A 20,467-nucleotide genomic window follows, 5' to 3' on the forward strand; every position below is an offset into this window, starting at 1 on the left:
TTAAAACTTTTATTGTGGTTTGTCTGTTTAGAAAGTATTTAACCTTTGAGAGTGCTTATATTTATTTGGTGATACTGTGTGGGCCACTCCAGAAGTCCTAGCTGTCTTGGTCAACTACTACCATTTGTATTATTATTAATATTACACAGTATAATTGGACACTCTTTGTTAAAGGCCATGGAGTGTCTGGTGGCAGTGATAACTACCTTATACTCTGTGCAGAAGGGGGGACAAAAGATAAATCTGGGCCAGCATTTCCCAGGTGTGTGTGTGTGTGTGTGTGTGTGTGTGTGTGTGTGTGTGTGTGTGTGTGTGTGTGTGTGTGTGTGAAAAATCAAATCTGTGAGTGTGTGTCAGCTACTTGGGACAGGGAAACAAAGCACTGGGTTTACAGAGAAGGTGCTGGAGGACTTGGCTTGGACACTCGGCTGATGAATTAACCTTACAGCTGTACCAGTAGAGAGTCTTATTGAGGAGCTGGAGGGAGACAGATTTAGAGAAATCCAGACCCTGGGGTGAGTGTGTTCCCTGTGTGCTCTTAAGAGAAATACTACTTGATACAGAGAGGTCTGCATATGGAAATACTGAGTGTACCCATTTCTATTCCAAGTGCATGTCACTATCCAGTGTCACTGGTGACGATTCTGATTCCTTGATTACTGGCCCAGAGTAGGGATATCACAGTGAGAAATATTGTTTATTGTTTGAAGTATTTTGTCATTGATTGATGATTTTTCTTCTCTCAACCACATCCTTCCAGAGCAGCTTTTGAGGCAGCATCAGTAGGCCATAATGGTGGCAGGGCAGTGTGAAGATCCCTTGAATACCAGCAAGTTCTGCCCCAGGAGAAGCAGTCTCTTCTTTTCAGACCATCTCTCCACTCCATTTATCTTTAAATATTGTTATTTAATTATTTCACATTACACTGCCTCTATTATTTATTTGAATATGTATGAGAACAGTAGAAAATCATGTTTCTCAATATAACTTTGCCATACAAATGGTAGCAAAACAAATACAATTACAGTTTATCCAAAAAGAAAACAAGCCTGCCAAAAGCAATATTACTTTTAAGGTAAGTAAAAAAGTAGTGACTATTTTGTGAAGTGAGTTGCTTTCCATTGCCAAAAGGGAAGCATATAGGCAGCAAATTCACCAAATATTGTCTGATTGAAAGCAATTTTGCCAAAACAACTTTTGATGAACCTTAGATGTCATTTTATTGAAGGGAGCAAGTTCTCCTGCATTCCACATATGGGGGGACCCCTACACTTCAAAGCTATATATATATATATATATATATATATATATATATATATATATATATATATATATCATCTCTGATGTTGAACAATGGCGAAAAGGGAAAATTCTACTGTTGCTGAAAGTTGTTTCAGCAGTTTTCCGGTGATCTATCCCCAGTCAAAGAAACAGCTGTTGATAGATTGACTGGCTCCCTACACAGCAGGGCTGCAAAGCTCTTGCAGCTTCTTACTTAATGTAATCAGGAAGGTCCCTGCACTTAAGGCAAGGCCACCTGCTTTTTCACAAATGTGAACAACAAGGCTGACAACAGTTTATGTGTGCTAGAGCAAAGCAAACTTCGTCTTGTTCTGTCACTTTTACTACTGACCTCTGATAAAAGCACCTTCCAAAACCTGCACCTCAACACAACTGCTTAACCTCGTTCATATTTATGATTTTTATTTCTGCTTTCCTAGAGTTTCATTTTACAAGCAGATTTCTTATTTATTTAATTACATTTATGTAGTTTTCGGTAATTTGCTTCTTATTGTAGATGACTATTCCTTCAATCACTGGAGGGATGAAGCTACTTGAAAGTGGCTCTTTCATGCTGAGGTGATTCTTTTCAGTGGCATCTCCTCTTACCTGTCAGTTTTGGGTCTATAAAAAGCATCAGTCAAAGGAGGTGGAGGGTAGTTTATTCCAGCAGCGGTTACTGGTTCACTGTCCTCTCTTAAACCAAATAAAACTGAACAAACTCTGTCAACAGTGAACAGTGAGTGTTTTAAAATAAGTTTAAACTCTACTGCTTTAGGAAGCAAACTTTAACTGGCTTTCATAACTAAGAGTTGTATCTGTATGCATTGCGTTAATTATAATGGGCTCTCCAAAAATAAGAGCTATGATGAATCATGAAATCTAATATCTGTATTCACTGTTCCTTTTGATTTCTGCTGAAAAACTGTACTTAGTTACTGCCAGCTTACTAAATCAGTATATGTACTGAAAAGAACAATTTACTGTGACCCTTGAGTGTTTTTTGTGTCTGTTTGTAACACACTGGGTGTGCCTTTGCACATGTGCACTAAAATCTTTTGCACTGTCAATCATTAGCTATATTGGTTTGTAACTTTTGCATGTCTTATCATAAAAGTTTCACAAAAGCGTTATACTACACTTGTAATATTTTTTGAAATTTTCTCCAAGACCTTTGCTGCATATAGAGTTTATTATGTTGTATTAAGTTACATAACAAAGTGAATAAATAAATCAGCCAAGTTGAACAACTCATTTCCACTAAAAAGATCCAGTTTCTCCATAGAACACCAATGTTACCATTAACAGGCAGAAACTCACTTTAGTTTAAAATATTATGAGACAAAGTCTATTTGAAATTGCTGATAGTTTTTGTCCTGTCTCCCATAGTGCACTTCGATGACTGCAGGGGCCGAATGACAGCAGTGTACACTGCAGACAATTCCCATATCCGCGTGAAGCCTGATGGTACTGTAACAGTGAAGCGTCACATGAAGCTACATGATGGGCTGAAGATATTTACTGTCACTGCTTTGGATTGCAAAGGGAAAAAATTCTCTACCAGTGTTGCAGTTCTGAATGAGCAACACGAATATGGTAATTACTATGGGAATGACGACCATCGCCATCATCATCATCATCATGGAAAACACCACAGACAACATCACAACAACACTGAAGTAAGACATCTAATGTTTATTCAGGATACTCACATTGCAATATAGTTGTTTGTATGCTTCATTGCGTGGTTTTTATTTGTATCCCGCTTCTCTCTCGCTCTTTAGTCACCTGGACTGACTCAGTGGTGAGTCTAAATGATTTATCACATCAAACTCACAGCTGCAGTAGGATCTTAGCCTTGGCTTTCCCTTCGCTCAGGTTATTTCTTAAATTGTTCATTCACAGTTGAAATCTGTAATCACAGAATCAACTTAGAGCTGTTACTTTGTCTATAATGGTAACTGCACCCTTCAATGAAAAAAAAAACTCACAGACTGTGCCCTGGGGTTTCAGATTGCCTTAAATGATATTTTGAAAAATTAGTAATAAAATTAGTATCAGGTGAACTGAGAATCATAGTATTTCTGTGAACATCAGTAGAATCATGTTTTATAACCAGTGAAACATGCCTATCACATTTGATTAATATAGCCCTTTATATTTTGATTGCATAAAATCAGCCAATCAAAGTTCAAATGTCCAATTACTAAAATATTGCAAGCATACTTTACCCATTCCACTAATATTCACATAAACATGACACTTTCTTCTTAGCTTTGAGCTTGCTTCTATGATTTGTTTTCTGAAACACTTTTGGAGACATTTGAGAATCCTAAAATCTTGTAAATATGTATGCATTTATTTATTTAAGAATTTACTTATTTTATGAAACTTTGTTAATTAACCAGGAAAGCAGACTAACTGATTCAAGGAACTCTGTCAATCAAAAATCCAAGCCAAGCAGTCCTACACAAATGTAAAGTCATATTAACATTTACAAGGTGACAATACAGATATTTCGCATTTACATTAAAAAATACCAACTTTTAGCAAAAATACATTAATGAAACAGTCTTTAGCAGATATTCTTGTTTATATATGTGTATGTAGAGGTATTTACATCACAGTCATTTAGTCATAGCTGAGCATTGTATATTTCTGTAAGCTACAACCTAAAATTGAAGATTTCCATGAAGTATCACAGTAGCAAAAAGTGTTGTTACTTTCACATTTGTGCCTGAAGAAGAGCAGGAAAGGAAGAAAGAGCAGCACATATTCCAGAAACAGTGGCCTTCACATCCCTTTCTGAAGTAAATTAGGATCTTTTTCTAATTACAGGGTATGCTGTTTCAACTGTTAAGTTACTAAGTAATGAATTCCATGATACAAGGCTGACCTTGGAGAAAGTTTTTTCTCCTGATGCGTTTTTGAAAGGACACCGTACCTGTAGACATCATCTGTAGGTTGCCTAAGAGAGTAATAGTACAGAAGCCCTGGTGCTCAGTTTAGCGGCAAGTGAGGGATGGGGTTACCATATGTTTCACTTTATACAGGACTGTCTATATTTAGGCATTCATGTCCTACGAAAAACATAAAAAATGGGAAATGTCCTGAGACTTCAGGACAAAAAATAACTTTCCCTAAGTAGTTGTAGAAAACAGTTAAAATCAACAGATTGTGGTAGAGGCAGTCTGAAGAGCAGAAACTTTATATGATAAACAGACAGCAGTAATTTGTAGACAAAATTATAGTTTTGGGATTAGTTTACTAATTTTTATGGTCTTCCTGTTATCAAAGATCAATAGATGTGAGAATTTATGGTAAATTCATTTTGCTGAAATGGTTTTCCACCATCTGATCAGTATGGGGATTAAATGAGAGTTGTTGGCCCAGGTATTTTGGATCTGAAACTGACGGGATTACAGAGCTAAGAGCATCAATAACTGTACGGAAATGGGTGGCAGTGAGTTTTTTTAGTGTTCAAAAAATCACGGCAGAGGACTTTTAGACTATACATGACTGAATTTTATTCTATAAGTTATTTCCATTAAAGATTATTTATTTGAATTTGTTACTTGAGAGAGAGCACGGATCACAAAAGACCGATTCCAGTCACAGCCTGGTGAAAAAAAGACAGAAATGAGTAATAATAATCACAGGATTATAATACAACGCCGTTACATCTTCTGTAGGTCACTGAATGATGAACTAGGCGAGGGTCATCATGTCATCTGCATGAAAGTGTGGGTTATGGAATTAAGGTCAGAAGGAAAAATGCTAATACAGCTAAGAAAAAGTAAAGGCCCCAGAATTGATTCCTATGGACATCACTTTTAAGTGTGCCATCAATTGGTGAGTTATTGACAAATGGACGGTGAGGGGTCTCTTAGAAAGTATGAAGAAAACAAGCTCATTGTCACCAAAGTCAAGATTGTTGAAAGCACTGCGTACCTTGTTGTGCTTAACTGACTGAAATATTCAACCCCTTAGAGGCTTGACATTCACTAGACTTGGGAGCAAAGATGATACAATTAAAAAAGAGCCTCATCTGAGTTACCCTTTACCATGACGTCGTAAATCTGTTTTTTTACTGAAGAAGACTGCAGTGGTGTTGAAACCTCATTTGAAGCCAACTTGGCAGTTATCAAGAAAGTCATAATTTGGAAATTATGATAAGTTCATTGTAAAACATGTTTTACAAACATTTTGCAAGGGTGAATCTAGTACAATGGGACAAAAGTATGTGAGAGTTTTAGGGAAAGGCACTTTAGGTCTGGGAATAATATAAGGACACTCCCAGTTATGAGGTCAGATGCCTATTGTTTTGGTTAGACTGAAAATGTACGCAAGCAGATTGGATATAAGAGGAACAGACAACTTGAAGAATTTAAGATGATGCCTGTGGGAACCCAAGTTCTTTGCTGCATCAGAGAGTTCTAGAGAATATTGCATTTGCTTAGTGGTGAGGGTCCTGAAACAGTAGGTAGGTATAACACCAGGAATAAAATATCCATAGCTAGATGAAGTACGACAAGGACTGATATCTCCAACTGTAAAGTCACTCTACTCAATATGAGGTTTCTAATATCATTTTATGTATTTTTTTTCTAGGATAGTGGAGGAGTTTCAATGAGGCTGAAGGTTATTTGTTAGAAATTTTATCAAATATTAGAAAGTTTTAGGTTGCCCTAAGGGGATTTTTTTGTTTGTTTTGATGCAGTTAGATGTAGCTATGTTAGTAACGCTTTGAGTCAATTATCTTAATTCATAAAATTTTGTTGTCCTGCTTTATTAATGAGGTCTGCTTTCTAATTTTGCCATGCAACATCTCTTTGGCTAAACCTATGCCTAATGTCTATAATTATCTAAGGGAATGATATTCTATTTAGTTTCTTTAATATAAGGGAAGACAAACAGTTTGGATTTATTGAAGCAGGTTGTAAAGTACAGCTAAGACAGTTGCAGGATTGTCGCTAGGATGTTTTGTTTCCAGTTACTGTTTTCCAATTCTGCTTGGAGGTTATTTTGTGTATCCTGGATTGAATTAGCTTGTTATGATAGCAGATGATTAAACTACTTTAAAACACTAATAGAAGATATCGGGAAAGTGATCAGTGAGGATGTTACGTGATACCCAAAAATCCATGCACTTATCAGGAAAGTTAGTAGTAAGTATATCTGCAATGGAGGATTTGTTTGTCTGAGTACAGGTTTGTGTGGTAAGGGAAGCTGTTCATAGATAGGTTCATAGATTAGTACTAGGCTAACTGCCCTTGCGAGCCATTTTAAGCCTAGCCAATTATCCCTTGTGAGACTCGAACCCTGTACCTTGTGTTTGTAAGGCAAACACCTTAACCATTAGGCCACCCTCCTTAAATCATTGCAGAGAAAGTTGTGTTAAATTACGTGTGTGTGTGTGTGTGTGTGTGTGTGTGTGTGTGTGTGTGTGTGTGTGTGTGTGTGTGTGTGTGTGTGTGTGTAATTTAGGTTTAGGGCTGTTACTATAATTAGTTTATTTTACTTTTAGTATGGATTACAGAGAACTAATATGATGATTTAGTTGTTGGAGTGGGACAAGCAGAGGAGTGTAGAGGAGTGTAACATACAGCAACACTGAGTTTGTTGATGCTGAACAGGTGCAATTAACACTGAGTTTGTTGATGTTGAACAGGTGCAATTAGCACTTGAGTTTGTTGATGTTGAACAGGTGCGATTAACACTGAGTTTGTTGATGTTGAACAGGTGCGATTAACACTGAGTTTGTTGATGTTGAACAGGTGCGATTAACACTGAGTTTGTTGATGTGGAACAGGTGTGATTAACACTGACTTTGTTGATGTCGAACAGGTGCGATGAACACTGAGCTTGTTGATGTCGAACAGGTGTGATTCTGAAGATGCATAATCTGTTAACTAATAGAAGGACCATTCTGCCTAGAAGAAGACGTGGCCTGTTATCAAAGAGGGTGGAGTAATTCTGTCTTGTGTATTTTGAGGCCCATCACTGATCACTCCAAGGATAGAGTACAGGCTGGAGGGGATCAGGACATGGGAATGATAATTATTCTGTAGGCATGTGCCACCAGAACGCAAGCAGGAGGGTGGAATATCAGACCATAAGGACAGTTTGACATGTAGTGAGAGGAACAGAGCCACAGGGAAGGATCTAATGATGCCACTGTCCCACACACTTGGGAGGCTCTAAATAAATTGTTATGCCATTTCAGGAGATCCTTCAGGCTGAGCTTAGCAGGTATGATTGAGGGGCTCAGAAAGAAATAAATGAAGATGTGAAGAGGGAATAGGGATGCAGCTTGTAGCAACAGGCTTAACAATATGGACCTCTGCTCTTTATGGAGTAGGTGGGAGAGACAAGATACACAACATGGTCATTGGGGAATGTGACTGAATTCTGTTATGATGAAACCCCAGGGCAAACAGCCAGGGTCATGACGTACTGCTATAGGAGACCAGAGTTAGGCTTAACACGCAAAGCATATCAGAGAAATGGAAACTACCAGATGGGTTAGTGAAGGCAAAGACTGAGGAAATATTAACAAAGACGAGTGAGTGGGGGAGCTACTGGAAGTGAGCTGCTGTAAACAGAGATGGTGCAGTAGCAGTCTGACTGCCATTATAGAGTTTTTCTATAAACAGACCCCTGAAGTATCTTCAGTCTGTCAAAATAGTACAGGTCAGTTGGAATAGTAAGTACAAAGATGTAAAAGGCATGTTTTAAAGGGAAGGTAATTATGTAGCTTAGCTTTAACTCATTCACTCCAGCTGAGCTCTTTTGACTTTGTATTCTCAACTCCCAATGGATGTGGCCTGGCCCTTTTAAAGAAATGAAGTTATCACCTCTCCGATTGCTATAGTTTTAGAACCATAAGTGTTACTTCAAAACTGCAAATGGAAACTATTGAGCATAAAGTAATCTTTACATTTGTGAGTTTCATTCACTTCTCTCTCTTAAACTGGATTATATAAACCACAATAAAGTCAGGGAATATTAATTTTTGCAATGTTGCCTAAACAGGTTATGATATCTCAGTAACCATTCATGCAGCACACATCCTGCCTGCAGGGTTTTCTTTTCACAGCTGTGTGCTTTCATGTGAGACTAAGCTGTCCTGTATATGTCAGTTAATTATTGAGATAGAGAGATATGAAAAGTACTAAGTACAAATAATATTCAATTTTTTAGCTACATTAGATATGGGTCAACTGTCAAAATGGTTGTGTCTCCCATCATGTAAACCTTAAGATGAAATCTTCTGTTACCTTGTATGTAAAATGGTTTTGGAATTATTAATGCAAATATGAGCAAGCAATATTTGATGCCTAGAGGCGTCACTAGGAAGTAACTACTGAAACACCTGGAAGCATTACTAAGCGTAAGGAGTTAATTGAAGACTGAAAAAAAATAGTAAGGAAAGTAAAAGGGAAAATGAGACTTGGATACCCAGATTGATAACAGGTTCTCCTTTGACCACCATGTCATTGTGGTGATTAGTAAATATTTTCACTTTGCACAACTTATCCTTTCAGGTAGCTCTTCCAGGTCCAAAAAAGTTATAATCCCATTTTATTCCTTCCTTATTAGGCCCAAAACTGAATATAATTCCCTCCTGGACACGCAGCTCACTAAGTACCTAAACCAGCTTGAGAAAACTCAACATTTCATCATCAAAAATATTTTAAGTCTGTATGTCCTTAGTTACATTGATAAACTAACAGCCCTGTCCCCTCTACTCAGTGTCACACAGACTCCTGAGGGGGTAACCTTTACTTAGCGTTCCATACTGCGAGAGACACATCACTCTTTGAATTTCATTAAAATAGAACCATTGGTAAAGGAAACATCCATCCTAGACAGGTACCTAACCCAGTGTGTTCCCCCATTTCTGGAATAAGCTGCCCTTACATGATCAAATAGAGTAGTTCCCTAGTAACTCTTATAAGCTGTCTGGTTGGCTGGATGGGTGACTGCAAAGTTTCACCTGGGATATGTGAGGAAAATCTACTTAAATGAGATGTTATTAGCCTGCTGTCAGCACAGGGTGACATGGCTGAGTTTTTCAATGGTCTCCTTGTCCATAAGCTTACGGACGATCTGTCAACATATGACCCTATGACCATATGACACAGGGGAGATAGGAGAATTAACAGGAAAATACCAGATCAATAACAAACATAAAGTTTCTGTCCCTCTGTGCTTGCAAGTTAACGGCAACCTTTCTGTGATATAAACCACTTTTACAGTTTGTATGGAGGGAGTTAGCTTTTTAAAGAGAGTTGTTAGTTCAGAAATAGTGAGTAATCCCAAGAATTTCTGGAGTAAATGTAATGAGAGTACATTCATAGGAGGGGTAGTCTGTTCATTGTGTGCGGAGAAGAAGTTACCTCAGAACTGAAGTTCCAAACTTATGCAACAGCGATATGTATAAACAAGAAGGGAGATATCTGAGATACATCTTTATATGATGCTTATGTAGGATAGAAACAGTTTCTCATACTCAAATCAATATAAATATTGTGTAAGCTTTACATGGTTTTAGAATAAGTTCAGTTTAACAATCCACTTTCTTACGTGTTGGGATTGTGTAATATTTAACAATGAGGAAGTATTGGCTAATTTAAACCAGCGAGCCAGAAGGATCTTGGCTGCACTGTTTTTTTCTTTAAAGCAGCAATCTGTAGTATGTTACTGTAGTTACATTGAATATACGACCCATGCCTGCAGCATATGAAATATAGATAGCTAATTCAGTACAATTAATATCTGAAAATGTAGTTGCTGTTAAGTTAGATATGTAAATAATTAAATACCAATTTTTTGTAAGAGTAGTTGGAATTCATAAACATGACCAACACAGTTGCAGCCAGCCTTTTGCTATTTACCTTGTTTGCATGATTATGACTGGTGCTCACTGACATTTAAGTGCAAAAGTGCAAGGGAAATCAGTGCAAAAAGGATTTAAGTGCAAGGGAAATCAGTGCAAAAAAGTGATCTGATTAAATATTATGCTTGCAGCTACAGCAGGGTCAGTGGTCATAGCACAAACTAGGTGTGGATAGGATGAGGAAAAGCAGTGACCGTCAGACATGTACATACCTCCAGATGCTGTCTGCTGAGAACAGCAGTGACCATCAGACATGTACATACCTCCAGATACTGTGTGCTGAGAACAGCAGTGACCATCAGACATGTGCATACCTCCAGATACTGTGTACTGAGAACAGCAGTGACCATCAGACATTTACATACCTCCAGATACCGTGTGCTGAAAACAAAAATGACCATCAGACATGTACATACCTCCAGATGCTGTGTGCTGAGGACAGCAGTGACCATCAGACATGTACATACCTCCAGATGCTGTGTGCTGAGAACAACAGTGACCATCAAACGTGTGCATACCTCCAGATGCTGTGTGCTGAGAACAGCAGTGACCATCAGACATGTACATACCTCCAGATGCTGTGTGCTGAGAACAGCAGTGACCATCAGACATGTACATACCTCCAGATGCTGTGTGCTGAGAACAGCAGTGACCATCAGACATGTACATACCTCCAGATGCTGTGTGCTGAGGACAGCAGTGACCATCAGACATGTACATACCTCCAGATGCTGTGTGCTGAGAACAACAGTGACCATCAAATGTGTGCATACCTCCAGATGCTGTGTGCTGAGAACAGCAGTGACCATCAGACATGTACATACCTCCAGGTGCTGTGTGCTGAGAACAGCAGTGACCATCAGACATGTACATACCTCCAGATGCTGTGTGCTGAGAACAGCAGTGACCATCAGACATGTACATACCTCCAGATGCTGTGTGCTGAGAAGAGCAGTGACCATCAGACATGTACATACCTCCAGATGCTGTGTGCTGAGAACAGCAGTGACCATCAGACATGTACATACCTTCAGATACCGTGTGCTAAAAACAACAGTGACCATCAGACATGTACATACCTCCAGATGCTGTGTGCTGAGAACAGCAGTGACCATCAGACATGTACATACCTCCATGTGCTGTGTGCTGAGAACAGCAGTGACCATCAGACATGTACATACCTCCAGATGCTGTGTGCTGAGAACAGCAGTGACCATCAGACATGTACATACCTGCAGATGCTGTGTGCTGAGAACAGCAGTGACCATCAGACATGTACATACCTGCAGATGCTGTGTGCTGAGAACAGCAGTGACCATCAGACATGTGCATACCTCCAGATACTGTGTGCTGAGAACAGCAGTGACCATCAGACATGTACTTACATCCAGATGCTGTGTGCTGAGAACAGCAGTGACCATCAGACATGTACATACCTCCAGATGCTGTGTGCTGAGAACAGCAGTGACCATCAGACATGTACTTACATCCAGATGCTGTGTGCTGAGAACAGCAGTGACCATCAGACATGTACATACCTCCAGATGCTGTGTGCTGAGAACAGCAGTGACCATCAGACATGTACATACCTCCCAGAGGCTGTGTGCATTTATACATCTTAGGTGCGTCTATATTACATAATCAAACTTTTAAAAGTTTGAACATCATATGGTCGACACCATATGATCAAACTTTTAAAAGTTCGGAAATGCAATTAAAAAAATAAACCAAAGAAAAAACTACCCGAATGGTTTAAGCAGGGGGGCAAGCCCCTACACCCCCACACCCCCTGGTCTTTAAATATACCAAGTCCGAGATCACACTACAGTGCAGAAAAGCAAAATCTTCCCATGCCACACTGTATGGAGATCTCCATTGAAACGTTTGAACTTTTAAAAGTTCGATCATATGGTGTCAACCATATGACGTTCGAACTTTTGCAAGTTCGACAACATGATATAGACCCTCTTAAGTAATGGCAAAAAGGAGAGGTCATGTGGAAACCTTAAATGTCCATGATACAGGTATTCCCATCTATTTTTGTGCAAAATAAAGGGAGGAAATGGGAATATTAGATAACAATGAAAAAAGGAGAAGCAACCGGAGGACAAAACATCAGGCTGGAGGTGGGGTAGGTGGGGAAAAATATATCTGTGGGTCACGTGCCCAGTTTGATAGATATATACATACATACGTACATACATATATAAGTAATGAAATTTGTCACTTGTGGTCAAAATGAACCGATCACATGTGCTAGCTTTCATTTGTGTGTGAGATTCAGTGTGGTGCAGTGGGGATAATGTCATTTGACCTTTCTCCCCTGTAATGTGATTTTGGATTTGGTTTATATAGTTAGCAGGGGCTGCAGCTCCCACATGGAGGAGTGCAAGGGGGCTTGCCCCTGCAAGAAAAAAAAGACTTTACTTTAGTTTTTTTATTTCGATAAGTGACGTCTCACGCATTTGTGCTTTATGAGTCGTGGTTCAATATGTTGCTTCTTCAATTAAACAACATAACAATGTACACACACACAGACACACTCACACACATATATGTGTATATATGGGTCTACCTGATTACGCCGAAAGCTAAGAAGAACGACAGCGAGATAACTGACACCGGAAGATCGACAACAGAGAAGACCGACAGTTGAGAATCCTGACGCTGAGAACACCGACATGTTAAGGTAAGTGTGCGATAGGGACAGACGTTAGGGTCAGGGTGTGGGTAAGGTAAATGTGCGATAGTGACGGACATTAAGGTAGGATGCGGGTGAGGTAAGTGTGCGATGGTGATGGGCATTAGGGTTAGGGGCGGATTAAGTGAGTTAGGGTTAGGGTGCGGGTAAGGTAAGTGTGCAATAGTGACTGATCTTAGGGTTAGGGTTTGGGTTAAGGTTAGTGCATATATAGTTGTGTATGTAAGGTTTAGTGTAGGTTTGTAAGGTCTTTGGTGTGCTTGTGTTCTGTGTGTGTTTTTCGGGAAAGTTATTTGTTTTGTTGATTGTCGGGATTGTGGTTTGTCGGGCATGTGAAGTTTCGTGTTTTTGAACTTTCGGTTTTGTCGTGTCGGTTATTTCGTTGTCGGTGTTATCAGATAGACCCGTATATATATATATATATATATATATATATATATATATATATATATATACATATATATATATATATATATATATATATATACATATATATATACCAAATGATCAAAAATCCAAAACATCTAAAACTCATAGCATCGAATCTCAAAACATTCAAAACTACAAAGCAACTATAAATAACATCCCACACACTGTTTACTACATTTATGCAGGCTCTGCCCCCCACACCCTCCCCGTAAATGAAATATACCAACTCCGAGGTTGCACTTCAGTGGGATTAGGAAATTAACTTTTTCCCCCACAGTAGTGCGACCTCGGAGTTGGTATAATTAATTTATGGAGAGTATGGGGGTGCAGAGGGGCTTGCCCCCTTGCATAAACATAGTAAAACCTCAGTGGGATGTTATTTATAGTTGCTTTGTAGCTTTCAATGTTTTGAGATTCGATGTTATAAGTTTTAGATGTTTTGGGTTTTAGATGTTGTGGTTTAGATGTTATGAATTTAGATGTTAAGGGTTTTCAATGTTTTCAAGTGAAACCATATATATATATGGGTCTACTTTTGTTCATCAAAAGTACCCCCTTCCAAAACTCAGGAAGCCGAGTCCATTTCAGTGAAAGTGCAGATTCACAAAAATGCACTTTCGTGAAATGGACATTACCGAAGCACATAAACACGAAAATAAATCCAAACAACACATTTCTGTATCCCCTACACCCTCGCTAATTATATATATACTAACTCTGACATTGCACTACAGTGGGGAAGAGGGTCGATTTCCTTATCCACACTGTGCTGTGATCTACATAACCATAGATAGCAAGTAAATGACACCTTACCTGTTATTCCACAGGATCCCCGAACCACCAGACCTATTTTAGTAATGTCCGTTTTATGAAACGCACTTGACCCATATATATATATATATATATATATATATATATATATACATATACATATATATATATATATATATATATATATATATATATATATGGGTCCGCCTGACAACGTCGACAGCTCAGAACACCGACACTGAGAACACCGACGCCAGAAGATTGACAGCTGAGAAGACCGACGGATGAAAACACCGACAGTGAGAACACCGACATGGGAAAAGGCTGTGTAAGTATGCGGTAGTGACGGACGTTAGGGTGCGAGTAAGGTAAGTGTGCGATATTGACGGTCTGTAGGGATAGGGGCGGGTTAAGTGAGTTAGGGTTAGGGCGCGGGTTAGGTAAGTGTGCGGTAGTGATAGTCTTTGGGTTAGGGGTGGGTTAAGTGAGTTAGGGTTAGGGCGCGGGTTAGGTAAGTGTGCAATAGTGATGAACCTTAGGGTTAGGGTTTGGGTTAAGGTTGTAAATAGTTGTGTATGTGAGGTTTAGTGTGGGTTTGTAAGGATTTTGGTGTGCTTGTGTTGTGTGTATGCTTTTTGGACAGGGGATTTGTTTTGTTTGTTGATTGTCGTCATTATGGTGTGTTGGGCATGTGAGGTTTCGTGTTTGTGAACTGTCAGTTATGTGGTGTCAGTGATTTCGTTGTCGGGCATGTGAGGTTTCGTGTTTGTGAACTGTTGGTTATGTGGTGTCGGTAAACTGGTTGTCGATGTTGTGGCTTGTCGACCTTGTCAGTTAGACCCATATATATATATATATAGATATATATATACACACATATATATATATATATATATATATATATATAAAGATATAAATATGTGATCAGATATAAATATAGATGTACACAAAGAGCGATACAGAGGCTGCAACTGGGGGAAAGAAGGAAGGAAGCAAAGTAAGAGGAAGATAAGAGTGTTAGTGTATGTAGCGCGGACACTCGAAAACAGAAGATAGACAAGACTGATAGAGGAGGTGCTCACACAATGAGGGAGGGAAGCACAACAGAGAAGGAGGCATCAGACAAACAGAAGTTATATAATGGTATTTGGGTGGCTTGAATAACAAACAGGGGCAGGCATAGACACAAAAGGGAGGGTAACCCAGGATGGGGATAGGTTGTGGTTGTGGAGAGGCAATCCCAGCCAGTAGCAGCCCAATCAGAGCCTACTTGCCACCCTAGGATCCCTCACCACTTAGTCCTGGCTCAGATGTTGAATCCAGTATGGAGCAGGGACACTACTCAATGAACCAGTGAAGGAGGTCCTGTAGATCTCCAGTGCTGCAGTCTGGTTGTTGGATATTCCTGGACAGGTATGTACCAAAGGGGGCATTGTACTCAATGATAGGTCTGATGAATGCTGAATACAGTGGAACAATGACTTTCTTGGACTTAGACGCCATACCTTTGTTTATAAGTTGTGCAACACAGAATGATTTCCTCACACTGTAGAGACATCATGATCAAAGACTACATTACTATGTATGTGTGTCCCTAAGTCCTTGAGTACTGGGTCATCTCTAAGGGGTGTGTTGTCAATGTGATAGTTACCAGGGATGGATGACTTCCCAAAGGATACTATTATGCATTTCTTGGCATTTAGTTTTAGTCCATGACTCTGAGACCAGTTGTTTGTCTGTGTCAGCTCCTCCTGGCCAACATTTGTGTCAGTGTGAGATTCAGTGACAACTCCTAATTTGCAATCATCTGCAAATTAAGTCAGCCAGTGACCACTAACATTGGCCTTGACTTCTTAGAAGTAAATGCCAAAAAGGAGTGGCCCAAGGACTGATCCCTGAGGGACTCTACTTATGACCGGCTTCTTTGTAGAGGTGGACTCCCCAATTTTAACTTTCTGGGTCTTGTCTGCGAGCCAGTTGGCTATCCACCAGGTGACATATGGATTTGTACCTAACCTCTTGAGTTTGTCAACAATGCCCGAGTGACAGTATTGTGTCAAATGCCTTGGCCAGGTCAAGGTAGGCAGTGTGAACGATTTTGCCCTCATCCATTGCTTTGGTTACCTTCTCAAAGAAGTCCACCAGGTTGAGTAGGCATGATCTGCCCTTGACGCAACCAAACTGGGTTGGGCCAGTGTCTGGAGGTTACAATATCTCTGTTGATCATCTCCATGATAATTCTTTCCATGGCTTTACATATAAGACTAGTGAGATTTATGGGTCTGTAGTTTTCAGGGTGTGTAGATGTCCCTCCTTTGTGCAGAGGGATGACTGTTGCCTTTCTCCATTCATGAGGCACAAAGCCTGTTTGGAGGCTACAGTTAAATAGTAATTCCTGAGACCCTGATAGGTCATGTTTCATACTATTTAGAACACATCCAGGGATATTGTCTGGGCCCATTGATGCAGTGTCCTTGGTCTTAGAGTGAGCATTAAGGACCTGTTCCCTAGTGATAGTAGGGGGAGTTATATTTGATGATATTTTCTGAGGGAAGGGTGAGGGGGAGAGAGGAGTAAAGTTGGAGCTGAATTTATCAGCCAGAAGGTTTTCTATATCTTTTGGCTCAGTATAGGTGGCTCCATTTACAATGAACTCTGCACACAATTGTGTATTGCCTTTGAGGTTGCAGACATAGCTAAATAATGCTTTGTGGTTGTCCTTGGCCTGGGAGGCCAAACTTACCTTAAATTTTCCACCAGCAATAAAGGTCAGGATGGCATTTCCTCATGTCGCGTCAGTGATGGTGACATAATTCACCTGTCAGGATGCCTGTTGCACTTGTGACAGCCCTTGGTACAACATTCCAGTCCTCAGTTTATTGTTGTGGGCCTTCATGCACCCTCCTTCAGTAGCTGTTGACTGTGGTCATATTATAGGAGGTAGAGGAATGTTTTTGATTCCTCGGCCCTTGATCTCTGTGTCTTGAAAGTTGCAATTCCCTCACCCACAGAAGACATGCATGATCTCACACAGTGTGTAGAGAAATATAGCTGGTGTTTCATGACCATATCTTTAATCCTGTTTGCCAACTGCAGTGTAGATTGGGGTAACTCAATTTTGCTACTTGTAGTGGAACAGCCCAATATATGTACTGTATTCCAATATTTGTATATTGGACTGCAGGGTGTGAAGCATGACAACACTGTGTCTGATTATAGTCCATGAATACAGCATGCAGTACAGTAACTCCATTTCCATGATGTAAGATATGGAATTACCTATCCTGCCTGGAGACGAAGGGTGAATCGTGCATGCATACTGCTGCCCAGAGGTGCCTAGATGTATACACAATGCCATGTAGAATTCAGTACAAAGTTTGGGCAGCAAAAATGATATGGAGATTGAAAAATTAGTTAATCTCTCATTTACACTTTTGCCACATTTGGACACCCACAACTACATGAGGGAAGTCAGTAAGACTCATCGCAGTTTGTAAGAATGCATAGAGATGCAACATGAAAACCTGGTACAGATGAATCTTCTACTGATTCCTTAGAAGCACTGGACACTATAGCTTCTATAATGTAAGTGATACTTTTTCAGCTTCACTTTTCCCAAGTTTGGCTACCATTAGCTGTTGTGTTACTTAACTACATAATGAAATAGGTTTGACATTACATTTAAGGGTTATTAAACAGGTGTAGTGAAAGTGGTAGTACAGCAGTAAAGGAATTATTGTGCTGAAGGATTGTTAAACGTAATGGGTAACATACCCAGCAGAAAGTACACAGAGCACATGTGAAGACAGTCAGGCCAGCCTTGTAGTAGCAAGTTCTGCCAAACCATTCCCTTGTTGTATATAGTTTATACGTATGCCACATGTGCATAAGCCTTATTAACAATGAGAGAAAACAGTTGTGTCACCTTGAAAAGTGGAGGTATTAAGGTTGTCAAAGTGTGGACGCATTTTGTTAGTAATATGTGCCTGACATTAGGTAAGCTGTCTGAACAAACAAATATGGCTGTCAGACACAACATTGGCATAGTATATGGAGAAGGACAACAGTGTAGTAAGACGTGCCTGGACTACTCATGACCACTCTGCTTATGCCACTGTTTTTCATGCCTAAAGAGCAATATCTAAGAAGGGTAAGAAACACGGCAACACTGACTCTGCTAAGAAAGCTACCCATAAGACAAAGTTCTCTGAGGCAGAGAATAAGGTGTTACTGCAGGCCCTCTGTCTCCATGACTGATGGATCTTTGGGTCGGGTGCTGCTTATCAAGCCTATCAAGACTGAGCCTGGAAAGATCTTAAGGCAGACATTAAAACTATGAGTAGCCAGGATGAAATGGTCCATTGCAAGGTCACTGACATTATTCCTGCTGCAATAAAAACAGCTGTCTGCCTGGCATCAGAAGGTAGGTCAATGGGTGGTGAGCCATCAGCTCCCACACCACCTTTGATAGTTAAATTGAGATGTTTCTAAACCCTGCCACAGGAAGCAACACCTCCACTTGGTTCCATAGTGTAGTGCTGTACATATTACTCACTGGTAAACTAACTACAGTCGCATTGCTTTTGGTTATACAGGATGACAAGGCATTCCATCTGCACATGGTATAGTAATTAACAATTTGATTTACAAAACTACTATTACTACATCTGATTTTGATGTATATTTCTAGTGTTGGGCTCTACTTAGAAAGGATATTGTATTTTACTGTGTTCACTTGTGATTCTGTATCTGACACCACTACTGTTAAATTGCCACTACCTATTGTTGGGGGATCTTTAACCTCTGATGATGATGGGAGTCATAAGCTGACACAGTCAGGGAGTACAGTGTGAGTACTGGACACAGGGGAATGTGATCACTGGATCTCCTACATAGACCATGGCCAAACCTCTGTGCTTAAAGACACTAAAGAGACATACACCACACTGGGGAAACAGGTTACTAGGAACCCTCTCAGTCAAGAAAGTGTGGTACCCTCCTACAGGACATGCAACACAATCTGCCAGTAACACCATTAGACTGGGGTGAGTGCACATGTGGGTGTGGTACTGGTGCTAATTGTAGACACAGTTACCAAACTCCCCTGAAGTTGCTGTGTCAGTGGCTATAACTCAGATGTGCAGGGCCATCATGGAGGCACAGGCTATTACCTCCACCACAACCTTTTCAGAGTTAGAAAGGCTAATGAAGGGTATGCAAGATGACCTCTGGGAGTCCATGTCCCATATGTGTGATTGGTTTGACAGACTAAATCACACACTAGAACATGTCATGGTCTTTAATGCTTGCCTGCCTTGTGCCAGGCACCATCCATAAAGCCATTCCACCGCTATTTCCACAGACAGTGGCCACCATGGCTATGGATGACCTAGATCATGACCACACAGTGCTAGCACTTCCATGACAAAATGCCACTGCTGTGTAGGTGACTATGGCCAGGAAAGATATGCAGACATGGAAGTCACAGCAGTGGCATATTTGTCAATAGACTTTGTTCATGGTCATACAGCATGTTGACATTCAGCCAGGGCCATAGTATGACCACTGTAATTCCTTGTAGAGGCAGCTCTTATGGGCAGTTGCATGCACGGGTTACTCAACCGTCTTCCATCCCTACCCTGGACCTGTCCAGTAGATTGAGCTACAGAGCTGCAGCTACTGCTTTGGCTGTGTGCCAGCAAACACACACTCACACCAGCACACTCTCAGTTCTTCACACATGCAGACATCCAGTGACACTGTCATTCAAAGAGTTTTTACATTAATGCCCCCCCCCCCCCACACACACACGCACAAAGCCCCTATACACCAGGGCATTCTTGCTTGTCAGTGTCATCAGCTCGAGCTGCAGCTGGGGAATTTCTCCCGGGGCCAACTCTGAAAATTGGTTTCATTCCAAGTCAGATTTTCCCAGTTAACAAATGTTAAATAAAAATAAATAAATAAATCAGCATGCACACATTTCCTTGTGAAAGGCATCCTCGCATGTGCTCCCACCCCACCGGAAAGATCTCCCACCCCACCTGTGCAAATGAAGATAACTATGCCTTGTATTTCTCCATTGCTACTTGGGTTGCCTATGTCTGATGCACAGTATGACCAGTTTATCTATGGGTAAGCACAGTCTTGTGTTGGGTTTGCATGAGTCACTTTTACTGTAGTGTAGCAGCTTTACTATGGGATGAAGTCATGTGCAATGTGCTGCTGCCTCCATGCCAGTGCCATGACACACTGTACCGGCCCCCGTATAGCATATTTACTTGCTGCTGTCTTTATCACTGACTCCTCTGGCTTAGTTTTCACTGCCTGGTGTGCCGAGGACCACTCCTTCTGCAACTGCCCCCTTCCCCACTGTAACTGCC

The 20,467-nt window shown here is 40.3% G+C and overlaps 1 protein-coding gene across 1 annotated transcript in view; it reads left to right on the plus strand.

Moving 5' to 3' along the window:
* The window catches only part of LOC122810419 (B-cadherin-like), a 766,834-nt gene that overhangs the window by 185,467 nt on the left and 560,900 nt on the right, over positions 1-20,467 (plus strand). The window contains exon 3 of the mRNA XM_044082031.1: positions 2,671-2,960. Within this exon, the coding sequence (XP_043937966.1) occupies positions 2,671-2,960 (290 nt within the window). The remainder of the gene's footprint in view (positions 1-2,670; positions 2,961-20,467) is intronic.

Source organism: Protopterus annectens, chromosome 8.part1 (genome assembly GCF_019279795.1).
Source record: "Protopterus annectens isolate FY-2018-M chromosome 8.part1, PAN1.0, whole genome shotgun sequence".
NCBI classification, from domain to species: domain Eukaryota; kingdom Metazoa; phylum Chordata; order Ceratodontiformes; family Protopteridae; genus Protopterus; species Protopterus annectens.